The 25485-nt window shown below is 48.8% G+C and overlaps 1 protein-coding gene across 1 annotated transcript in view; it reads left to right on the forward strand.

Annotated features, from left to right (window-relative positions):
- Nucleotides 1-25065, forward strand: part of Lrfn2 (leucine rich repeat and fibronectin type III domain containing 2) — a 159308-nt gene extending 134243 nt beyond the window's left edge. The window contains exon 3 of the mRNA XM_055613929.1: nucleotides 21533-25065. Coding sequence (XP_055469904.1) covers nucleotides 21533-22499 — 967 coding nt within the window. The 3' untranslated portion in view covers nucleotides 22500-25065. The remainder of the gene's footprint in view (nucleotides 1-21532) is intronic.
- The last annotated feature ends 420 nt before the right edge of the window (nucleotides 25066-25485 follow it).

The following is a 25485-nucleotide window of genomic DNA, read 5'->3' on the forward strand; positions in this document are numbered from 1 at the left end:
TCTATCTATCTATCTATCTATCTATCTATCTATCTATCTATCTATCTATCATCTTTCTGGAAAAAGATGTGAGGCAGTTGTTTTCATCAGTTTTCCTTAATTGGCACCTGACTCACCAGAGGAGGTCTAAAGCAGTCGGGCCATCTGGTCTTGGATCTAAACCTCCAGAACCATGAATTCACAAACCCTGTTTTCTTTATAGCATTAATCACTTCAAGCATTTCCTCATCACTGCGGGAAGCTGAGTGATAAGCATTAATTTGAACCCTAGCTTCTGGCTACAGTTTACAGGTTCAGCCTCTGTGGTTTTACAGAGGAGTTCATAGTGGGGAAGAGAGAGACCCTAAGAAAGACCACTGGACCTTTTGAAAAATGCACTTTCCCTGAGAAGGATGAAACAACAGTGGGTTGCACGGTGACTCCCTGCTGTGTTCCTATCTCAGAGAGGATCACAATCCAGTAGAGCAGAGGCCTGGATTAGATGAGCAGCATCAAGGAAGAACACACAACACAGTGTCCAGAAAAATATCTACCTGTCACCTGTCCATCATCTATCATCTATCTGTCTCTCCACCACCTACCTGTCATTTACCATCTTTCTACTCATCTAGAGTTAACATATATCATATGTTATCCCTCTACCAACCTACCTATCATATATCTACCAACCTACCTAGCATCTATTGTCTATCTACTTATTATCTATCATTATCTATCTACCTATCATTGGCTTTCATCTGTCTTGGTCATCTTTTTATTCATATGTTTGTTTCAAGAAGTGCATTATAAGTATAGTCATACAAGTCCAAGGTGAAGAAAACTAAGCTTGCTTGAAGTTGCTGTCCAGGTTTGAAGTTGTTGCTCACAGGGACATTACATCCATATGACGATGGAGTGTTAAAAGACTCCACAGCTCTCTGCTGTGTCAGAGGAACACACTGCTCAGGTCAGGAGAGGTTGTGATGCTATGAAGCCAGTCAAGCTGGCCAGAACCGAGCTGTACTGTATTTAATCCAGGATGGCCAGAACAGACCTATAGTGTGTGTGATGCAGACTGGCCCAGCATAGAAATGAGATTCTAGAAGCTTGTGTGAGATGAGCTGAAACTGACCTTGAAGATGAAAGGCCTTAGAAATCCCAGCTCCTCTGATCTATTTAAAGAATTTATTAGGAGAAGAGGGGAACTCATATGCACAGGTACGTGTATGAGCATACACTCGCGCGAGCGCGCACACACACACACACACACACACACACAGGAGTAGGCACTAACCCATCACAAGAATAAAATCCTCCCAGCACCAGCCTGCATAGCTCACAGGTGATGCTTGGCTGAGATGGGTTGTCACCGTCACTGCGCTATTGTTCCCCTCTCCATGACCCCTCTGATGGGTCCTCATTAATGTTATTCTTTTCCTGAGTGGTCTGGCCCTCCATTCTCCCCCCAGCTTGTGCTGCTCCGTAGGCACCTCCCACCCAGAGGTGACCCAGAGTCACCAGTGTGTCTGACCCATACAGGCTGCAGATCCCAGACTTGATGAACAGAGGATACAGGCCTCAGAGCTGCCCTGTCATGATCGAGGAGCTTCCGGGGCTCCAGAGGACCCAGCTAAGTCCTTCCCATGGACACTGGGGAGGTGGGAGTGAAAACTTCTAACTAGTGTGACACCGATCCTCTCAGCCTGTGACTCTTCTTAAGTGGGACAGCATAGCTTCCGCTGCCTGCATTTACGGTGCGAGACCCTGTGTCCTGATGTTAGGACCTCCCGGGCACCTGAGCTCCAGAGGTCAGAGGTCAGAGACAGTGACCACAGTAGAGGCTCAGAGAGTCTAGCCTGACCCCTACCCATGTCACTGACAGGTATTCAAAGGTTCCACTAACCCCAGGGTGACTGTGAGCAATGTCTGATGCATGAAGTTCAAGGCTTCACATTGCAGAGTTAATGTGGAGACCTGGCTAGTCCCAGGAGAGCAAGGAAAACCTCCGTCGTGAAGCTCTCTTGTGATCAGATGCAGTAGATACCAGTGTCAGGTACTTCTTCTTCCTAGAGATGCACAACAAAGACCCGCAGGCAGGCACTGGACACTCTGGACTCACTCAGGCCCCAAGCGTGTCTGGCTTGCTTCTTGTGAGACTGGAGACCATTGACAGGCCTCTCATTACCAGAGCCAGACCTTTCAGAAAAAGAGTGACATTAGTGGGGACCTCTCAGAGGGGAGAGCAGTGAACATGGGGAGGGAGGACCAGAGACAGCAACAGCCCATCTCAGCTAAGCCTCATCTCTGGTGTGACATGGAAAGCTAAGTGCCCTGCATGTCATTATCGGCCCAAGTGACATTCAGAAACACTTGTCTCTAAGAGCTGTCAGGAACATCTGTCAGGAGATGAGATGGTGGAACAGTCCCCAGGAGGACCAGGAGAGCAGCCAGATGGCTACCTAAAGCTCAGTAGGACCAGCCAGGCTACAGGCTTGCTTTCATGCTGGATGGGATGTGGCCAGCACCTCAATGTTAGGGGCAAGAGGGGTCTTGAAGGTGGGCTGAGAGGAGACAACCACAGGAGCCCTTCCTGCTCTAGGCTGGCAGGCACCTAATCTCTAGAGAACGGACCATGCAGCTGAGCTCTTCGGGGATCGGGGTAGATCTGCTGTGTTGCTTTCCTTAAGGAGGGGCTTATTCTTACTCATGATTAGAAAGTCCAGTCCCTCTGGGCAGAAAAGGCTTGAGGCAGGAATGTGAGGCAGTTGGTCAGATTGGAGAGCAGCCAGGAGACAGAGAGAGATGAGTGCTGGTGCCCAGCTGGCTTCCTCCTTTCAGTTAAGTCTAGTGCCCGAAACCACTGAGTAGTGCCGCCTAAACTGGTACTGGTCTACCTCAGTCAGCTCTTTCCAGAAACTTTCTTACAGACTATCCCAGAGGCTTGCCTCCTAGGTAATTCCAGAGCTTGACAAGCTGACGCTCAACACTAACCTTTATGCCTGTGTTGCTGTCCCCCGCCCCGCCCCCCACCAGAGAAGAGATATAAAGATGGAGTCTGCCCCACCAGGATCTTACCTGGCCCCATCTCAGTTCCCTGCCCTCAGCCACCTGGAAAATTCACCCATGACTTTGGAGACAAGTGGGGAGCAGATAGGGATATTTGTCCCCTGGAGAGAGAGGGCCGTGGAGGTGCGGGGTCCTCTGCTCAGGACTTGCCTGCTGGCTTCTCCGGAAGGGGTGGCCGAGCACCCGTATGTGGAAGGAGAGAAATATGTGGTGGTGGAAGCTGGAGAGGCAGGAGAGTGCGACTGTGAGACAAAGACAGCCTTCCTTTGTAAATTCTTCTCCTATTGAGATTGTGCACCCCGCAAGTAGAACAAATGCATAGGGAAGGCAAGAGGAGCCCTAGATCCACCACCCCAGGCCCCGCCCTATGGTCGTCTTACTACTGCCCCCAATGTTCCCAAGGCTAGGGCACTGCCAAGAACCCACTGCAGCCTCTGTTTCAGGGCAAGTTCTGGGGATTTTTCTGCTCAGTATCACAACTCCACAATTTCAAGTGCCAGCGTGTTGGCATGAGGAGGAGACATGGGTGCCAACCTGCTGGTTCTACCCAGAAACAGCCACTTGGGCCCACTTAGCAGAAAACATGGTCAGGGTGTGGCTCTCTGAGATCCAAATCGTATCAAGTGGTTATAACAGCAGAAGGACCAAGTGACCAGAGGCCTCCCAGCGGCCACAAAGGAAAAGGAAGAACAGGGGGCTCCCCAGTATGCCCCTCTAAAAGAAAAGCCCAGGGAAAGAGAGGTTCCTGCTTCTCAGGGCTGCCTAATCACTGAGGACCTGGCCCCTCCTGTCTCTCTTCCTTACCATGTTCAGCTCAGTTTTTGTCTTTAAGGTCACCTCCCAGTACAAAAATGTCTGCTGGAGCCCAAGCTGCCAAAATCCCTTTTATGTAGAGGGAACAACAGAAAGGAAACCATAAAGAGAGCAACATGGGAGATTTGCCAGAAGAACCTACCAATAACTTCCATTTATATTGTACAGGCATACGCTTCTGCACAGCTGGATACAGTGCACCTTCAAAGAGCAGAGAAGATGGAGAGGCAGCTAGCATGCCTGAAGCCTTTGGCTTATACCCAAACTCATTTACTAATCCTGCACTCAAAAGCAAAGCATGTCACTGCCCTCAGTCTTACTCTGGTTGTCTGTCGAATGGGAACAAATTCTTTCCTGCATGTTTCATAATCTGGGGGGGTGGAGAAGGAATTAAATCATGACTTTGAATAAGTGTCCTTCATACTATCCAAGAAGTACTAGGACCAGTAAGTACCGAGATCAGGGAGTACTGGGACCAGGAAGCACTGGGACTAGGAATTACTGGGACCAGGAAGCACAGACATCAGGGCGTATTGAGATCAAGAAATACTAGAATCAGAAAGTACTGAGCTCAAGAAGCACTAAGACCAGGAAGTACCAGGACTGGAAGTACTGAGTCCAGGAGTTATTATGACCAGGAAATATTGAGACCAAGAAGTGCTAGGACCTCAAGTACTACTGTAAAAGAGCCTGCCCACCTTCCCCTCTTGAAAACCTCTTCTTGTCTGTTTGCCAGGCTGACTCTTGTGCCTTCATTTTCCTAAACCAAGAGAGCTATAAGAGGAAAAACTGATTTGATGAGGGATCAGGGTATAGAGTACATGTTTGCCTGCCCAGAAATATTTGTCATTCAGTTGGGAATTGCAATGGACACAAAAGAGTGACAACAGTGGAATTTCAAAATCCACATCCGGCTTGTGCGCAGAGAGACACTTTCCAGGGTGAATTGAAAGGAGTTCAATCACACTGCCATGTTCTCATCCTGCCCCTTTTACTGGGGCATATCTCAGGTTGAAAAGTCCCTGAGGGCTGTTGAGAGGTGACCAATTTCTCTCCTTGACATCCCCCTTGCTCTGGAAGAACTTTGGCTGGGACATCTCTTCAAATGGGAGTGTTTTTGCTTCCCTCTCTCCCCACATGCATTCTTTTCCCGCCTAGCAAGAGTAAAACAGAGAATCAGGAAAGACCCCTGTGCTCAAATTTTTTGGTTTTGCTGCTCTCCTTGTGGACCTCCTGTCCTCTCCAACTCTTACTATTATTTCCCACTTCTTTCATAAGATTCCCTGCATTCTGCCCAAAGTTTGGCCATAAGTCTCAACATCTGCTTTGATAGTCTGCAGGGCAGAGCCTTTCAGAGGCCCTCTGTGGGAGGCTCCTGACTTTTTCCTGTTTTCTTCTTCTTCTGGTGTCCATCCTCTTTGCCTTTCAGGATGGGGATTGAGCATGAGACTGATACTCCAACCAAGTACCATGCATGGACATAACCTAGAACCCCTGCACAGATGTAGCCCATGGCAGTTCAGTGTCCAAGTGGGTTCCATAATAATGGGAACAGGGACTGCTTCTGACATGAACTGATTGGCCTGCTCTTTGATCACCTCCCCCTGAGCGGGGAGCAGCCTTACCAGGCCACAGAGGAAGACAATGCAGCCACTCCAGATGAGACCTAACAGACTAGGATCAGAAGGAAGAAAAAGAAACCATCCCCTACCAGTGGACTTGGGGAGGGGAGTGTGTGGAGAAGGGAGAGGAAAGGAAGGATTGGGAGGGGAGGAGGGAGGGAACTAGAGGGGGGATACAAAGTAAATAAAGTATAATTAAAAATTTAAAAAAAAAGAATAAAAGAATTGGAAAGAAAAAAAAGAGTAAAGCAGAGAAGCAGCCCTGTGGTATCCACACGTGTTTGGTAGGGATGGGGCCCAATCTTCTGAAGAGAGGAGAAGCCCAGAGCTCCTGGTCCAGCCTCACCCTACCATGGGCTACTCATCACTAGCTCTGAGACTAGAACCCCAAACTAATTCTGGAGGAGCAGCAGAGACATGAGGGCAGTGCTGGAGGCCGAAGCCGTCAGAAATGTACCAAACACCAAACACCTGACTGATGGCTAGCCAGGTGTGTTCACAGGGAGGGCCTGGCTCCTTTGAGACATCTGGGACATGAAGGAGTCAGAGAAGCATGGCACCCAGGCAGGTGGACTTCTGCTTGCTGTCCTCTAGCACTGAACCTCCAACCCTGCTGTCATCCACCATTGGTTGAATTGGTTGCAGCTGGTGTCTGATGTCCTACTCCTCAAGGCTTCCCTAGCCACTGCTGGGATCATAGCCTCATGGCATGGATACTAGGACATCAGGTATTTGGATGGCATTGGCCTACAAACCATTTGCAATCCAAAGCTGGGGTGAGTCCCTGTCTTCTGGAAAGAAAAGTCCAGAACTTCTGGTCTAGCTTCAGTCTGCCTTGTGCTCCTCATCTCTCGCTCTGAGACTAGAACTCTACAATATACAGAGCCTGTGGGAAAAAAGAGCTCACCCAGAGCAGCCTCAGAGGCACATCTTACCCCTCAGCTGAGTGTGCGCAGCCAGTACAAGGTTGGGGTCAGGTTCTGCTTTCCCTTCTTTCCACGTTGTTTTAGTTTCACTTGTGCTGCTGTGATAAAGTAACCTAACAAAAGAGCTATGGGAGAGAAAAGGGTTTTTCTGGATACAGTCTCTCATCGCAGGGAAGTCAGGGCAGGAAAGAGTATCTCATCAAGACCCCTGGGTTGCAACAATGTAGTCAAAGTTCTGGTCTTGAAGAAGCTTTCAGGCCTACCACGGAGAGAGAAGGAAAGGAAAAGAATTTAAAATATAAAGCCGTGGATGTAGCTCAGGTGTACCTGCCTAGCATGGACAAAACTCAGGGTTCAATCCACAGCATCACAAAAACTGGATATGGTGGTGTGTGGGTATAATCCCAGCACTCAGGAGATGCAGGCAGGAGCATTGGAAGTTCAAGGTCATCCTCAACTCTATATTGAGTTCAATCATCCTGTGTTACACAAAGCCTCATCTTAAAATTAAAAACAAACAAAACAAAACAAAACAACAACAACAGCAACAACAACAACAACAAAAAATGTTTTAGAGGCTAGGGAGAGGCTGAGAGGTGAAAAGTGTGTAGTACCCTTGCAGAGGACTTGAGCTTTGTTCCCAACACCCACACTAGGCAGACCACAATGGTCCCTGGTCCATAACTCCGGCCACCGAGGATCTGCTGCCCTCTTTTGGCTGCCAGTGGCACCTGCACACACACACACACACACACACATACATACATACATACATACAATACACAATATACATAACTTAAAAGAAATCTTTAAAATTTTATTGAAAATGAACACTAGGGGGAAAAAACAAAGAGACAGCCTCAGGCTACTGTTTTATGGGTGATTAGGGAGTGACCTCCCAGAGGAGAGACACTGGGGTAGACACCCAAAGCTATGGAAACAGCCTGACAGAGGAGGCAGTGCATGCAAAGGCCCTTGGGTAGGAATGTGCTTGCCCAGTTGGAGAGGCACCATCGAATCCAGGGTATCTGGGGTAGAGTGGCAGGGAGTGAGTTGTGGGTGGAGCAGGATTGCATCAGGTAGGAATTCAGAGGCCAGACCAAGGCTTGGGTTTTGTCTTGCAGGAGGCAGGAGCCATTGAGAACATGAAAGCAGGACAGAGGCATGCTGTGATGAAGGATGGTGGCTATAAAGTTCATTCAGGGAGAAGATGGATGAGGTAGCTTAGATCTGTAGGGCTGAGAGACCTGCCATGCAGAGAGCCTCTTGTCTATGAATATCTACATATATGCAAAGGCAATTAGAGTGTGGCTTAGGAGTAAGCCAGATGCCTCCATGCTAAGTCTTCTGGCAGAGGCCTGGCTATGTCTTTCTGTGTTGGCGGACCTTAAGGAGGCCCCTGAAAGCGGGTGGGGGAGGCACTCCGATTTTTCAGTGTGTAGCTGAGCCTCCCACTGCTGTTGACCCAGCTCTTCTGCCAATGTGCCCCCCCCCCCCACCTCACTCTCTCATCTGTTTTCTTCTTACTCTGATGACAGGTCTTTTCATAGCTTCTCACGTAGCCCAGGCTGGCATCCAACTCTCTGTGTAGCTAAGGATGACCTTCAAATTTTGGTTCTCCCGACCCTACCTCTTAAATGCTGGGATTGCAGGCATGTATTGCCACACCTTGTTTATGCAGCGCTGGAGGTGGGGCTGAGCAACCACTCCCACTCCATTCACTGGGCCACACCCCCAGCAGCCCTGATAGTCCTTATTTATGATACTGTTTAATTAGCTTATTAGGCAGGCCACAGCACTTCTGAGAGCCGTTCACTTTCCCGAGAGGCTAAAGGCTTTTGTGTTAGGATCTGGCCGCGATGACAGAAGCAGCTATCAAAGGGTATGAAAGCGCTCTGAGATAAGGAGATTGGTGACCTGGATTCTATCCCCTAGGACATGTGGACAGAGTGGGCTTTTCCGGGGCTGGGCACGGGGACGGGATCTGGGAAGTTAGATTGGTGGTATAGGGCGGCAGCTGGCCCTGAACACCAGGGAGATATTTTTACCACCCATCAAAATGCCACCTCGTGCTCACTGAGCTGATGCCAAGGCTGCTCCCAGCCTGTGCTCATCTCCTCCCCCGGCTACGACTGTTGCCAAGAAGGTCTGGGTGGAAAGCTTGGAAAACTCCATGTGGGTGTGGCTGGGAGTCAGCAGTTCTCTCCCTAAGGACAGGGACTGCGGAAGCTTCCAGGTTGTGGGCTGTGGCTGAGAGTCAGGCCCTGCTCTCCTCATCTTCCCTGTGGGAGGGCTCAGAGGACCCCATCCCAGAGCATAACAGAGCAAAGAACCTGAAAATCTTTGATTTGAGGAGCATTCCTTTGTGCCTATAATGGGCAGAAGCCTGGGAGGGGTTGGGATGGATTTTTCTGGGAGCGGACAGTAGAGGAAGCTGATGCTGTGAAGGGCACTGTGGAAATCTTAGCAGATGCAGGAAGCAGAGAGCATCACAGGTGACAAGGAAACCTCTAAGCCCAGGTGCCCTTCCTGGACGTATGAGCCAAAGCCTGAGAGAGCTTGGGGTGGGGAAACAGGAGAGCTAAGGTCCTCGGTTTCAATCCGGCTCTTTGATCTGCCCAGCCATCTTGGACTTGGCTCTTCTGGCTTTAAAATGGGGCTTGTTTTGGTGAATTTCACAGCCTGAAAAAACAACCAGGGTAAGAGTGAGACAGTCCAAGGCCATCCACACCAGCCTTCTTCTTTACCCACTATCCCCATTGCTGTGATGGAATATAGCAATATCAAGATGAGTTCTGAGAACCAGGCCTAAGGATAGACCTCACCGAAGGAAGTCTAATGGGGTGTCTTAGAAGAGGGACACCACCCAGAAGGGTCAGGAATGAATAGGGTCCCAGGGGCAGCAGAGGGACCTGGCATGCACCCTACAGCTCATCTCTTAGTTTCTGACCTTCCAAGAAGCAGAGTTTGAGCCCAGGCCTTCCCCACTCTTCAAAGAGTGTCTGCACACTTCTCCCAGGACAAGAGAGGATGTGAGGACTGTCTTGCGGGGGAGAGGGTGGCAGGTGACAGGTTTAAGTCAAGACCAGCGACTTTATTCACTTTCACCCTACCCTGTTCCTTACTCTCTTCCTTGCTGACAACCCCCAGAATTATCATCCATTGCCAGTGGAGATGCCATGGGAAAACAGGCTTATGAGCCCACCTACCCACAGATAAGTAGAAAGTGGGTGGGCTCTTCAGAGGAGTCATAGTTAGACAAGAGGAAGAACTTTCCTGACAGCATTAGTGATGGCCCAGGAAAAAAAAAAGCTTTAAATTGAGGGCAGAAAGTGACTTAGAGGACCTGGAAGATTCCGTCAGAGTCAGGAAGATGTATGTCTTCTCCACGAGGAGATGGTCAAGCCCTCGGGTGTTCTGATTTATAACTTGCTGTTTGAGTCACGGCTGCCTGGGCTCCCATCATCTGTCTCTGAGCAGACGGAAAAAAACCAGGCCATGTCTTGACCCTAACAGCAGGCAGACTTGGTGGAGATTAACAGCCTAGACTCAGCCCTCCAAGAGCCATCTTCTCCCTAGAGTCACATGGCCACAGCTTTTCTGTCCTAGCATCACGGGCCAGGTAGGCAAGAAGGGCTGAGAGTAGTGCCATGAATCTCTGCTGTGAACTTGTGATGCGGAGGTGTCTGGAAGAGCGAGTAACTGAGAGATCACAGCTGGGCTTTTGACCTTGAGTCTTAAACAAAGCGAAGAAAAAAAGGTCATATTTACTCCAGCAAAGCCCTGGGAGCCGTGAAATATCAGAGCGTGGATAAAGACGTCAGTAAATCACCCGCTGCCAGGAGCTTCTGCTCTGTCTTCCTGTGGTGGGCATCCTGTGAGCAGAGGGGAAGGAAAAGAAGGTAAGGGCCTCTGGGGACTCCAAGCAAGACTGGCTCTAGGCTCCAGTTGTGCTGAAACCCCGTGAGTTGTAGAGAGTTCTAGGCGCTAGCACCCTCAGCTCTATCCACCTCAGAGACATGACCCTACCCTACACGGTCGACACTGGATCGAGTTCATCAGTAAACAAATTGTCAGCTCACTAATTGTCTAGACTGGCCGACCAGTGAGCCTTGGGGACTTTTTTGTCTCCGCTCTACACCGCTCTTTGTTTTTCTGCTGTGTACTTCTGGGTAACCTTCCTGTGAGCAGGGCGTCTGCTGGGAGGTCAGGAAGGAGCCGAGGCCATGCAGCAGAACACAGTAGATGGCCAGACAAGTTAGGGGTCTAGCCACCCTGGACCACTCGCCTTCAGGACATGGTTCCAAATGCTCATTCCTTCTTACGGACTCATGTCTGACCACAGCTTCAGCCGCTTTCTCTTGCCATAATCCCTATGGCCAACAAGCTATTTTACAAACAGGGAGACCAAAACTCTGGGAAGTGAAATAGCAAACACATAGCCAGTGAGCTGCAGAGGATTTGAGCCCAGAGCCCAGGCAACATGTGTGTTAAACCCTGTGTATATCTTACTTGGTGACCTGCTGGCGTGGTCCTCTAGCAGCATCACCCTTCTACCCAGCACCTGCTGGTGATATAGTGGCAGAATTCTGGAACATCAGAAGTAGGTAACACACGGAGTGTGAAGGTTATTTGCCCTAGGCCACACAGCAGCCAATGAGTCAGAGCCTCGATGGCTAGGTCTGAACATGAAGATGTCCAGCCTTCTTCTACAAGCTCTCCAGGACCTACCCCCTTCACACCCCTGGATGGACAGAGACGTCTCCTGCTGAGGCCTTTTGTCTCTACAGCCTTGCTCTGTTCAGGCCAGCCTGTTTGTCAGAGGCAGTGGTGTCTGGGACTATCTGTAGAAACACAGCAGAGACAAGTGATGGGTGGGTTTCTCTTGCCTCCCAGTAGGAGAGGCATCTCATCCCAGAGCATGAGGCAGAGGGCAGGATGTCACAGGAGCCTATGAATTCCTACAGCAGCTTCAGTCAGAGGTCCACCCCTCATCTACGTTCAGTGTCCTCAGGATAAGATGACAGCTCATGTTCATGAGCATTCATATAACTGATGTGTGCAGGGAGGCTGGAATCAGAGTAGGCTTCCCCAGTGCTTCAGCAGCTGCGTTAGCATCCATCTGTCCATCCAGAAGAGCATGTGCAAGGCTGCTCATCCAGCAGAAGGATTGGAGCTTGGTCTTCAGATAGTCTCCATCATGGCAGTTTTCCTGGGGCATGTGTGTGCACGTATGTTGGCTTATGTGAGGCATGTGTGTTCCGATGGGCATGCATCTGTGTACATGTGGAGGTGAGTGGTCAACTTCTGGTGACCTTTCTCAGAAGCACCATTTGCCTGTCTTTTTATAAGCTTTGTTTTGATTTTGTATCTCTGTGTACTAATGTGTATGTCTGTGTGCCACGTGTATGCTGGTGCCCACAGAGGCCAGGAGAAGGCATTGGATGCCTGGAATCTAGAGTTACTGGTGGTCGTGATCACCCAAAAAGGGTGCTGGGATCCGAACCTGGGTCCTCTGTAAGAGCAGCAAGCACTCTCAACCACAGAGCCATCCCTCCAGCCCCTCTTCTTTTTATTTCCAGAAAATGGTCTCTGCTTGGTCTGAAGCTTGCCGTTCTGGCTGTACTGGCTAACCAGCAAACCCCATGCCCCACTTCTTTCAAAGAAATGATCCGTTCTGAGAACTGAACCCAGATTTCAGATCTTGTATGAACACAGACTTATTATCTGTGAGGCGTTGAGCAAGTCATATCTCTTCAACAAGCTTCTATTTCTTCATCTTTTCATAAGGATGATAGTTACCCCCTACACATAGGGTTGCTAAAAGGATGAAATTAACATGTTCAAGATATTCAGGATAGCTTCAACATTAGTAAGCATCAATAAACATCCATTAGGACTATTACATGTGTGTTTTTTCTTTGCCACTAAAGTGTGCTTCCTGGCAAGCTCTAGTTCTGCCTAGAGATGTTCAGGATAACAACATGTGCAGTTGTTTCCTAGTGTCTGAAGACAACTGGTTATAGGCCGCTTCTCCAACACACCAACATTCATGTTCAAGTGTATTAGAGGTATGTAACCCATAATGCCTCAGTCCATTGTAACCCCTCGCCGTACACATCTTTCATTGCTGAATATAATGCCGACACAGTCTCAATAATTGGAGAGCTGTTTGTTTCAGGAATAGTGACCAGAAAAAAAAAATTATACAGGATCTGGGAAGACAGCTCCGTGGGAAAGGGGTTTGCCTTGCAGGCAGGAACTCCTGAGTTCGGATGCTCTTAGCCATGTAAAAAGCTGGGCACACCAGAGAGCTTGTGTAACCCCAGCACTAGCAGGACAAAGACAGGGGACCTCTGAGCTTTCTGAATAGCCGGGATACTCTAGTCAGTCAGTGGACTGCAGGTTCAGAGAAGAAAGTATGTCTCAAAAAAACTAAGATGGAGAGCAATAAAGGAAGATACCTAAAACCTGACATTTTTCTCTGGCATACACACGCGCGCGTGCACACACACACACACACACACACACACACACACGACTCATGCACACACACATGTTCACATACACACGTGTACACCACACATGTACACACATATTTCACACAGAGAGACAAATATAAACAACACACACGTACATACATCATACATACATATATACATACATACATACATACATACATACATACATACATACATATTCCGAAATTTTTGTTCAAATAATTCTTGGGCACAATGTGTTGACTTTGGAGACACGGACCATGCAGATACAGAGGGCTGAGTGGCTTGCCACACTGGCCCAGCCCCTTTTGACTTGGTGGGGCTTGGCCAGGAGGTCTATATACTTGAGGCTACATTTCTCTAGCCATGGTTGTCACTGCATAGAATAGAGATGCTGCCTGATACACCATCTCTGTGTGTATCTGTCCCAGGGTAAGAGCTTAGTGAGTGTGTACATGTGTGCCATGGAACCAGTCACATCTTCTCTCTTCCTGACCTTTGATGTTGGGAAGGAAACAACCACCTCCGAGGCTCATGGGCCTGGGTGAGGCTGGAGGGAGGGCTATCTGCCTTTGTTTAATGAGACCGTTTATCATGGGCCTAAGATATGAAAGCTTTCCGGAGTGGGTTGCTGATGTGGCGCTATGAGGATGGGTAATGAGCATGTAAAAGCAGGAAGTAAAGCAAGCAGCTTGGCCGGACCTCCCTAAATGAGGGCTGCAGCTCAGTAGGCAGCAGTGATGAGTCTCTGATGGAAGGACGGGAGACAAGCTTCTGAAATGGCTGGTTCTGGGGAGATGGAGGGAATGAGACTGAAGGAATCATGAGGATGAATGAGAGGGTGTTTACTGAGAACACAGACAAGAGGTTCCATTCAGGTATAGGCCAATCATTCCTGTAATGTGTTTATCCTTGTTTTGGTCACTGGCAAATGACAGACTTTTCAGGTCCCCTCATCTTACCAGAGGAACTATATGAAGCAGGGAAGCCTTGTTGTATCAGCAGAGCAGTGAAATACTGTTTAATACCTTGTTCTTTCTCCTATCCAGTGCCATGTGTCACACTCTAAAGATACTTGCTCCCGAGGAGACTGGGGCCTTAGTGTCCTCTATACAGTCAAGGTCAAATCCCCACACAGGCTAGTGTAGAACAGAGGAGTGTATTCGGGATGCATTCCTGCTCTTGAAGGTCTACACACATGACTTCCATCTGTTTGCCAAAATGTACCACTTAGACTTAGCTGCAAGGGATGCTGGCAAATATGAATGGAGATGGGAGACCTTATGCATTAGTCACTTGATTTGTTACAGTGCCAAGATACCTCCAAAAGGACTTTAGGAAGTAACGGTTTATTTTGACTCACAGTCTGAGAGTATAGGCCCTCAGGGAAGAGAAAGGCATGGTGACAAGAGAAGAAAAGTTGTTGGTCATGCTGTGTCTGTAGTCAGAAAGCGGAAAGAGATGCTAGCTGGTGCTCAGCTGGTTTCATTTTTTCCCCTTTCTTTTTTCAGTCTAAAGCCCCAAACTATGGGCCGATGCTACCCATATTCAGGGCAGATTCTCCCTCCTCAGTTAATTTTCTATGACACTTCTCTCCAGACGCAGAATGCCTCCTTGGTGACTCCAAATCTTGTTAGTTAACAGTGGAGGTTAACCCTTATGGCACGGCACCAGAGAATGAATTGTGGCACTCAACCTAAAGGCTATTCTTGGAGGCAAACTCTGTCATTGGGAAACAGCAGGCTTACCATGGTCTGTATGAGGTTACAGAGGGGAGTCCAACATTGTCATCAGATGTAGAAAGGGTAGAAGGGGAATGGAGAAGTGACTGATGTTGACTGGATGAGAGTTTTATGTACCATAAACACACACACACGCAGTTTGCACAAATGCACACATACAGAGACACATACATAACACATAGAGAAACACACATATATATATGTGCATACATACACACATGTGCACACACATACAAATAATCATAATGATACTTCTCAGACACACCAATAACCCCCGACATAATGCATAATATTTATCTGTATAATGCTCATATATACCAGGACCATATACATTACACACACACACACACACACACACACACACACACACACACAAAAGGTCTTCAGATGTTCATGTAGGAATCTCCAAAGGAAAAGAAGTACTTCTCTGGAAAGATCTCAGACACATCCAAGATCTGAGAGATTACTATGAGAAAGAGACTGAAGCAGCCACTTAGGCCTGTTTTGTTTTTGACAAGTACTGGATTATAGTTTTAAACTGTGTTTTAGAACATGTGAATTTAATTAAATATAACACTTTGGAGCATCTTAATTTAAAATAGCAAGTTTATGCTTCCTGCTAACAGGAATGCTGTCAGGGTACATGATTTAAAAACAGGCTGAGAGATGGCTCAGCAATCAAGAGCAACTGGCTGCCCTTTCAGAGGACCTGAGTTCAATTCTCAGCACCCACACGACAGCTCACAACTATCTGTAACTACAGTTCCAGGGGTTCCAACACCTTCACACAGACATACATTCAGGCAAAAACACCAACACACATTAAAAAACAAAAACAAAAACAAAAAACGCTTCAGGACTTCAGAAATAGTTTTTCACAGACAGAGATGTGTCCCTGCAGGCTGTTAGTTGCTGTCATTTGACCCACGACCCACGACCCCTGTATCCTTGATTCATGCTCTGGAAGGCTGGTCAGTGTGATCGTGGGATCTGCTTCAGTCAGGTTCACCATGAATAACAGCAGAAGGCTGTGGATGTAGCACTGGGACTCTGGGCATCGTAGTCATTCTTCTCCTACCTTCTGAGGTTTCCCTGGAAACTTCTGCCTATTAACTGAATTCTATAGGCCTTTGCATCTCAACAAGAGGTGGTTTTTCTCATAGAGAAACTTACCAATGTTCAGTAACTTTTTGGTCTGTCAGGGCTTATGCTATATTCTAATACGTCAGGGATACAGGCAAGGGGTACTGCTTTGCGAAGTGAAAAGAGACATACCCACTCCCTTCTAGAACTTATCACGGCAGGTGGGAGAGAGCTAGAGGATCCACAATGCTGACGGACATTAAGAAACTGTCTTTCAGAGTCATGCCTCTCAGAGCACTCCCTAAGAAGGACCTGCTTTGCTTCTTAATTTGTTGCAGACCAAGAATCTTAGGACATAATTAGAATAAATTCTCAGAAAACCTGTCACATACTGGCACATGACAGACAGTGCTAAATTACTGTAAGACTTATGCTTAGTTTCTGCATTGTCTGGTCACGGAGATGGGACAAAAATCGTAGACCAGCACCTATTTGTGGATGGTACATGATTCTCTCTGCTCCCTGGAGCAGCAGGGGAATGGCAGCTTGGCCAATGTCGGCCATGGTTATTGCTATTGCATTCTGAGCCTCTGTGCCCTGACTACCTCTTTGCAATGAATCAGTCCTTTTGTACAGTCTTTGTTCCCCTATATCATGGCTCCCTAAACTGTTTCCACTTGCAATTCCCTTCTGCTCGAGAAAATCACATGATTCCAGGAATCACATGAAATAGGTGTACAAATCGAACACTTATTGAGAACAGACCATCAAGAAATTGGTTTTTGAACAATCCCTCCTTATACATACAATTTTACCATGTGTTGAAGACCAAAGCAAATTTCATACTAATGAGATGGATGTGCTCGCTTATTTTTAAACACAGAATCAAATCTTGGCTGCATATTTGGTACTGAAGGATGTGGAGCATCTTCAACATTTTTAAGAGTCGATTGATATTTTGATTTTGTAATCTACAATACTAAGAATGCCACTTTACATAAGTACATAATATAAAATGACAGAAAGATATTTATGGCCATTTCAAAAGACAGAAATTGACAGAAATTCTGTCCTAATCCTAAGCCAAAATTTTTTCATTTAATTTGAGGTTTTTTTTGTTTTTGTTTTTTTTTAAATAAAACTCAAGCCAACAACTCAAACAACAGCTTTCACATCAAGTACAGTACAATCCAAAGATGTATTATTTGATACTTACATGCTGGGCAAAGATGGGAAGAAAATAGTTCTTGCTTTCTATAATTAAACCAGTTTGTTTCTATAGGAGCAGAATCTCTGCATGCACAGAAAAACAAAAAACAAAAACAAAACAAAACAAAAAAAAACACTACAATATCCAATAGCCTAACCTGAGTTGTTTTGGTCAGAGCTTATTGGCTTTGCTTGGTGTGACAGCACAGACAGGGCAATGTGCACACATCATGTGTTCAGAATCAAGGCTTCAGTGTTACATCATATAGCATGCGTGACCGCTGCCAGAAACACATTGACTGTATTGTGCATTTGACTTTGAATTAATTTGGGGCTACTGCATGTTCAGAAACATTCAACTGTTGCTGGAATGCTCGTAACCAGTTATGGTCAGGTACATACATGTTAGACGATCCTTTAGAGTAGACCTGAAATGTAAAGATTCACTAGTATTTCAAAATCATGTGTCTATGAGTGTGATTACCTGTGAAGTCCAGCAGGGGGCATTAGAGCCCCTGGGGCTGGAGTTACAGGTGAGCCACCGCCTGTGGGTGTTGGGAAATGAGCTCAGATCCTCTACAAAAGCAGTTTGCACTCTTGCTGAGCAATCTCCTCTGCCTTGTGACCTCAGCTTAAAGCTGGGCCCTAGATTGTGTCTTCTGCCCCTCCAGGCTCCGGCTGACTTGAGATGCTCTTAAGAATTTGAGTGAGAAGAGTTGGAGGGCGCATAAGAGGGGCAGAGAACAATGTGAGAGGCAGCCTAGGTTGCGATCTATGACAAGGAGCTTTGATGGCCGCTGGTGAGTCACAGGTAGTCCTTGACCCTTGGCAAGTGTCTCAGGAGCTAAGTTGTTTTTCCTCCACGTCCCAAAGTGAAAAGGCACTAATGTGGAGCTGGAAAGGGTTGTTTATCTGGTAGAGTGAGGAGGTGTAGCCATCCTGGGCTTGCTTCAAGGATGACCGGATGGCTTTCCTCGGGGAGCATGATGCCGTGTGGAGAACTCAGGTAGGAGATGAGCTCCGGTGGAAGCACTAGATTTTGAGTAGCACCGGCTCCACATGGCTCTAGTGCAGTTGGACTGCTGGATGCCTGGAGACAGCTATGGTTGCTTTGGATGAAGAGGAATGTCATTCCTGGGGGCTCGGGAGACTGCTCAGTCATTAGAGTGCTGACTGTGAACCGAAGTCCTGAGTTCAGGTCACAGAAGCTCAGCGGGAGGTGAGAACAGAACCCCCGGGGCTTGCTGGGTAGCCAACCAAGCCGAACAAGCACACCCCCAGATAATGAGAGACCCCCCCCCCAGATAATGAGAGACCTTATTTCCAAAAGTCAAGGTGGACAAGACCCCCTGGGAACAATACCTATGGCTTACATCTGGCCTCCATATGCACACACAGGCATATGCATCCATGTACAATGCGCACACAGGCACGCACACGCACATACTGGGTGTGTGTGTGTGGGGGGTGTCACCATGATCCCCACTTGATTCTAGCTCTGTCCAAAGGGAAACTGTCAAGCGGGCAGCTTCCTGTCTCTCTATGTGAGAGCGACAGTAATGACTGCCTTCCAGGTATCAAGAAAGTGAGTGAATCCATCCATGTGTTTAAACCTCCAAGCACACAGAGAGACCTAGTAAGGGCTGATGGCTGCTCCTAGTGAAAGCAAACCTGATTCAGCCAGCTGGGCTCTCCGCTTTAGTCCTCTCCCTTTCTCCTTCCCTCTCCCCCCTCTGTCTCCCTATATCTGTGTGTGTGTGTGTGTGTGTGTGTGTGTGTGTGTGTGTGTGTGTCTCCCTCCCTCCTTCCCTCCCTTCCCCTCCTTTTGCCCTTCCCCCCCTTCTTTCTCTGTGTCTGTCATGCACAGGTTTCTTGGTAGGTCAGAAGAGGCTGTCAGATCCCCTGGAGCTGAAGTTGTAGGCAGTTGTGAGGTGCCTAACAGGGATGCTGGGAACTGTACTCAGGTCCTCTACAGGAGCATCAAGCTGTCTCTACCAGAGTCGACCTCCTTTTCCCTCTCTGCCACTATGGTTGTTTGCACAGATGACATAGGCATTTCTGTTTCCCTCTAAAATACATCTAACCTCAAACTGATTTCTAGGCCCATGATCCCACGTCCTAGAGCTGTTGAGGTTAGACCCATTAAGTGTGGAAAGTTGTGTTTCCTAGCAGCCGTTCCGGATACAGGGACAGGACTCCCTCCTCTCCGGGGTATACTCTTGCAGTGCCCACAAGCCAGTGTGACAGTTCAGGCCTTGACTCACCGTAGCCCATAGCTGCACTCCGTGACCTGGGTCTGGCTCTGCCTCCCCACCTGGAAAGGGAGGATTCTGAGAGGCAACCCTACAGAGCTTAGAGGACGAAAAAGGAACATGTCAGACGTCTAGCTTACAGTCGCCAGTGGGCTCTGTTCTTGCTGGGATTCCTTAGCATCTGCTCCGACTGGCACCTCAGGACCCCAGAAGAAGGAGCCCAGTATTTCCTGCAGGACTAGCCACATCCTTGGATCCTGCCCAGCAGATAATCCAACAGGCTTGGGATCTTTGATATGAACCACAACAGACTCTGAGCAGAGAAATGGGCGGGTAACCGGTTGGTTCCAGGACCAGGGAGGACTTTAGACAAAATTTTATTTATAGCCTGGCAAGATGGCTTGGAGTTTTAAAGGCACTAGCCACAAAGGTTGGCAACCTCCTTTCAATTTCTGGCTCTCCCATGGTAGAATGAGAGAATAGACTCTTACCTCCACACATACAGCATGGCATGCATCACCCCCTCCACACACAAAGCCAATACATGAAATGTGATAACAGTTCTAATTTCTTTTAAAATGATGCGTTAATTAGTGTGCATATGGCACGTGCATGGAAGTAGGAAGACAATTTTGAAGAGCTGATTTGCTATAGGCAAGCTCTTTTACCCACTGAGCGAGCAATCGCAACGCCCTCCAATAAAGACCTTTCTTCCATAAGAGGAGAAAACGTATTCCCATATCTGTTAGTGAGTGAACAGACAGTCCTAGCTGTGTAATCTTGAGCAAACCATCTAACTTCTCTGAGCTTCAACCGTTTCTCCCCAGTCTGTGAACATACATTCTCTCTCTAAATGCTCATGGTATGTGGATGAAAAGAAGGCTGCAAAGCCCCAGACAGACCTAAGGTGCCAGTCTGCAGGGCCTAGCCGGCCTCTCCCACCCCATTCCCTGCGAGGCAGGGGAAGGATGGAGCTTGGGGAATCTCCTCTAATGAAGCTCCCAAGCAGCGTGGAAAAGGACAGTAGCCCCCAGCGCTGCATTCTGATGGGTTGTCAGTAGCTGTCCGCCCCTTCATCCCAGCAGGTTCTCAGGTGGAAGTCTTCACGCTTTGGTATTTCATATTTGATGGCTTAATTATGCTGCTTGGCTCTGAGTTTGAGGAACTGATGGGAGCTGATGGAGCCATTTTGTTCCCAAGGGACTGGAGGGTGGAAGGCTTTAGAGGTGGAAAACGGAGTACAGGAAAGCTTCAGGGGTCGTCCTTACACCTGGCTGGCCTCTGTACTCCATGGGAGTGGCCCAGAATTCATCTCTGGGTAGAGCAGAAACATGACGGCATGGCAAATGTCTTGAAGCTTGTTTCCAGGCTTCTGGGAGGTTCTCTCAGTCTCTCAGTCATGGCTCAGGCTGCCATGGACAAGCTCCCACGTGGAGACATTGCTACCTACCAATCCTTCCTCAAAGGTGGAGGGACCAAGCGAGGATTTCCCAGCCAGGACACTCTGCTACAGATCTCCTGGATGAGTCTTCCCCTCTAAGCTGCAGGTTCCCTATTCACTACATGCTCTCCCCTGCTAATACGCCACAACCGGACAGAGGATGCGTCCCCTCCTCATCAGGAAGACCCCTGTAAGGAGCTGGACACAGGCTCAGGGTGGGACCTGGGCTCTCATTTTCACAGCAAAGGCCCAGGGAGCTCTCCAGGATCTCTGATGCCTTCTGGTGTTAAGAGGTGGGTGGAAAGATATTAGCAACAGGTGTGGGGGAAGGGCAGCCACCCCACTAACTCTTGAGTCTTCCTGCCTCTAACCTCTCTGTCTTTCCCTGGTGCCTTCGCTCCCCTATTGCTTTTTGCCACTACCTCTGATTCTGTTCCATGTCTGGATGCCTCCCCTCGTCCATACTTTTAAGTTCTCACCTTTTCCCCTTCCCCTTTGTATTCATTGCCTTAATGTATGAATCTGTGGGGTACTTATTTACCCAGACCTGGAGTGAGAATGTTCTCTCTTCTTCCTTTCTCCGACACGCCATGCCAGAATATTTCCTTTCATTTTTTCTTTCACCCTCAACTGTCTCCTAGATCTTCCAGATCACAAGTCTTTCTTTGTTTCACTATTTTCTGTCCCACACTCCTAACTCTTGACTGCTCCCTCCCTCCTCCTTGCTGTCCCTCCTCCTTCCCTCCCTCCCTCTTCTCTCTAACATTTATCCATCTCCTTTTTCAGTCTCTGCCATCCTCTCAGAGGGCCTGCTTGTGTCTCTGTGACTCTATATCTGCCTACAACTGCTCCCCATCACCCTACCCTCTCTTATTTTCTGTGTCTGCCTCCCTCCCCAGGATGATCCCAGCCTCCAACAAGGCCTTCGTGGTCAACAACCTGGTGTCCGGGACGGGCTACGACTTGTGCGTGCTGGCCATGTGGGACGACACAGCCACGACGCTCACGGCCACCAACATTGTGGGCTGCGCCCAGTTCTTCACCAAGGCTGACTACCCACAATGCCAGTCTATGCACAGCCAGATCCTGGGGGGCACGATGATTCTGGTCATCGGGGGCATCATTGTGGCCACACTGTTGGTCTTCATCGTTATCCTCATGGTCCGGTACAAGGTCTGCAACCAGGACACCCCAGGCAAAATGGCAGCAGCCACTGTCAGCAATGTGTACTCACAGACCAATGGGGCCCAGCCTCCGCCTCTGGGTGGGATGCCTGTTGGGCAGCTTCCTCAGGCACACCCCAAGGTCGTGGTGAGGAATGAGTTGATGGACTTCAGTACCAGCCTGGCCAGGGCCTGTGACTCTTCTTCCTCCAGCTCTCTGGGCAGCGGGGAAGCTGCAGGCCTGGGCCGGGGTCCCTGGAGGCTTCCACCCCCTGCTCCTCGTTCCAAGCCCAGCCTTGACCGCTTGATGGGAGCCTTTGCCTCCTTGGACCTCAAGAGTCAAAGGAAAGAAGAGCTTCTAGACTCCAGGACTCCAGCAGGGAGAGGGGCAGGGACATCAGCCAGGGGCCACCACTCAGACCGAGAGCCACTGCTGGGACCCCCGGCCACCCGTGCCAGGAGCCTTCTCCCTTTGCCCCTGGAGGGCAAGGCCAAACGAAGCCACTCTTTTGACATGGGGGACTTTGCGGCTGCAGCTGCAGCTGCCCCTGGTGGCTACAGCCCCCCTAGGCGTGTCTCAAACATCTGGACGAAGCGCAGCCTGTCTGTCAATGGCATGCTCTTGCCCTTTGAGGAGAGTGACCTGGTGGGAGCCCGGGGAACGTTTGGCAGCTCAGAGTGGGTAATGGAAAGTACTGTGTAGCCAGGGTGGGAGCAGCCTCCCTCCCACCCTCAGAGTGGGAGGGGAAGGGCTCAGAGTCTCGCTGGCAAGTATTTGTGGAGTTTCCATGGTGATGTTTACATCCAGGGACAGTCTTGTCTCCCTGTCAACAGCCTCATGTCCTTCCGCCCAGCTACACCCTTTTCCCCAGTGTCACCTTCCCAGGCCTGTCCCCCGACCCAGCGGGGTATGCTCAGGGAATGGGACTCGCTCATGTGTCGGACTGAGCCCTGAGTGTTTGGAGAGGCGACAAACCGCCTTTCTATTCACAAATGTAGTGACAAGCAAGCGGCTTCGGATTGCTTATGGATCCAGTGTTGTTTTGATTTCTTAATTTATTTTTCCATTTCCCAGACTCCTCTTCATTCTTCTGGATAACTGAGGGTGTCCTCTACTTGTAAAAGTGTGTTCCCAGCAGGCTGGAGGGGTGAGATAAGAGAGGGGTGGGAGTAGGTAATTATTGTAGATCAACGAAACTCTGGGTATACTGTGGAACCACCTACCTAGAGCCCCACAAGCCCTGCCCAACCCCACAGCCTGCTCTGGGATGTGTGAATGACACAGTTTCCCAGACATGACACCCAGTCCCGGCACAACAGACTAAGTTAGAAAGTTAACCCCAGGCTGCAGATTGGAGCTGAGAAAGGAATTCATGATGTAGAGTGGAAGGGTCTTATATGAGGCTGTTTCCTCTTTTCCTGGGGGTCTACAAGAGCTTCTGCTGGCCATAACTCTTAGGAATGTGGATGAGGCAGGAGGAGGGCATTTTAGACCCTGAGGCTGGTTTCTGGAGCCCTAAGAATAGGCCACTAAATGACATGGGAGAGAGAGACCTTTTCTTTCTTTGGACCTCAGTTTCCCACCTGGCAAACTCTGAAAAGGTCCTAGAAGGTTTCCAAAGATGAACTAGGTCCTCCCAGCTCTAGGTATGTGATACATACTGGAGTGGAACCAGGAACAAGCCACGGGAGCAGTCCTCCCTTGCCATGGCACAATGGGAACGGTTAGAAGTCTGAAGCAGAAGCTGAACCTTCTTTTAAGAATCTTCTTCCAGAGCTTGCGAGGTATCTGTGGTCAACCCATCCTTGAATGATCCTCCCTCTCCTCAGAGCATGAAGTTTGCCTAATGTGATCAAGCCAGAGGAGAGGCCAAGGCTACCTACCTCCTGGGGGAGGCTTTCATCCTCCATGGCCCCGTTTTTCTCCCCCAACTAGGGTAGTTCTGTGTGCAAAGTTTGTACCTTGCATGCTCCTTGCGAAGCCGGTTCAGGGTGTTCGTGGCAGGGTGGGGGAGGTGCCTTCCCATAGTTCCCTGTGGAGTATCTGTCCATGGAGGTAATGGAGCTGGAACGGGAACAGAAAGCAGTTTTGAAGTCATGTTCACCTAGGCATGAACCCCACCCCTACACCCACACAGCTGGAAAAAAGCTGCTTTGGACAAAGAGTGACTCCTCGACTTTGTCATTCCTGGTCTTTGTCTCCTGCCTTCCAGCTCTCTCCTCACAGCCAGCACACTACCTCTCCCTCTTTTTTGTCTTCCTGACTCAGTCGTTCAGTCTAGCCTGTGCTCGCTTCTACACACCATTCACACCACCTGCAAAGCGCACAGGCAGACACTCCGGGCTTCACCTGCCCACGAACACATGCTAGAAGTGATGCTATCTCTGCAGATGACCTGCAGCTCCAGCCAGGGAGCCCCAAATTCCACACTGGCCTCCTTCTTTCCTCCCCTCCCCTCCCTTTCCCTTCCTTACCTTCCTGTCCTTGTTTCTTTTGCTTCTCTCAGTCTGCCCCCAAATCATTTTCCAGTTCTTATAAAAACCAACTGATCACCAGATTAGTATCTCCAGAAACCACACACTCATTTTCCACGCTAGCCTAGGCACCAGGAACTGCCTCTTCTCCTGCCACACCAATCCATTGAAAGGAGATTTCTAGGACCAGGGAGCTAGCTCTGTTGGTAGAGTTCCTGCCTAGCACACACAAGGCCCCGGGTTTGATCCTCAACATCTGCCTGGACTGGATATGGCTGTGCATTCCTGTAATCCCAACACTTGGATGGTGGATGCAGAAGGATGCTTTTTAATGAGTTTGAGGCCAGCCTGGGCTATACAGGACTCTGCTTCAAAACAAAACAAAATGCCCCACCACCCCCCCAAAGGAAACCTCTCTTCCTTCCTTACCTCCTCCAGTTTCTCTCTGTACAATTCCCACCATCCAAGTGATCCATAGAGGAAGTGGTCCCAAAGACAGAAGGGAAGGGAGGGACCAACCCACTGTCTTCTGGTCAGTGGCTCGGAGCCATGATGGCATGATGCGTACCTGCTCTTGTGACATCATGTTTCTGACCTGGATGGGGAAGCAATGCCCCAGGGTCAGAATGTAAGTGTCCATCTTCTCCTCAAAAAAAAAAAAAGTCGGATAAAATGCACACTCTTCAAATACAACCAACCACACCATGCTGCCTGGGAGGGGAGGAAAAAGAATCTTCTCATGTCTGTGGATGTCTGCTGTTCATTTCTCTGGAAACAACTCTTGGTTTTCTAAAGATGACGTTGAAGTAACATTTTTTCCTTGCACCTGTGTTTGTGAGTACATGAGGAGAGTTTGCTTCTGGCCAAGTTCACGTACAAGGTGTGGAAATCTTCTGACATATGGAGTGGGCCTGTCCCCCTGGGACAAAAGCAGAGGGAGGGAGAAGTCTGTCCTCAACCACCTCTAGTGTCCTTCTGGTACCTCTGGCCATTAACGAACGAAGTCTACAAGCCTAGCCTGGCCTTCTTAATTTCCTGCTTTGTGGCTACTGCCTTACAGGGCTATGGGGAACGTGGGTGCCTTCCATTCATTTTGGCTGAGCAACAGATAACACCATTTGTCAAAAGCCTGAGGCAATTGCAGCACTAGGGGTAGAGGCAAGGGACTCAGGAGTTCATGGTGAACCGTGGCTACACAGTGAGTTGTAAGCCAA

Source organism: Psammomys obesus, unplaced genomic scaffold (genome assembly GCF_907164565.1).
Source record: "Psammomys obesus unplaced genomic scaffold, mPsaObe1.curated_primary_1811, whole genome shotgun sequence".
NCBI classification, from domain to species: Eukaryota; Metazoa; Chordata; class Mammalia; order Rodentia; family Muridae; genus Psammomys; species Psammomys obesus.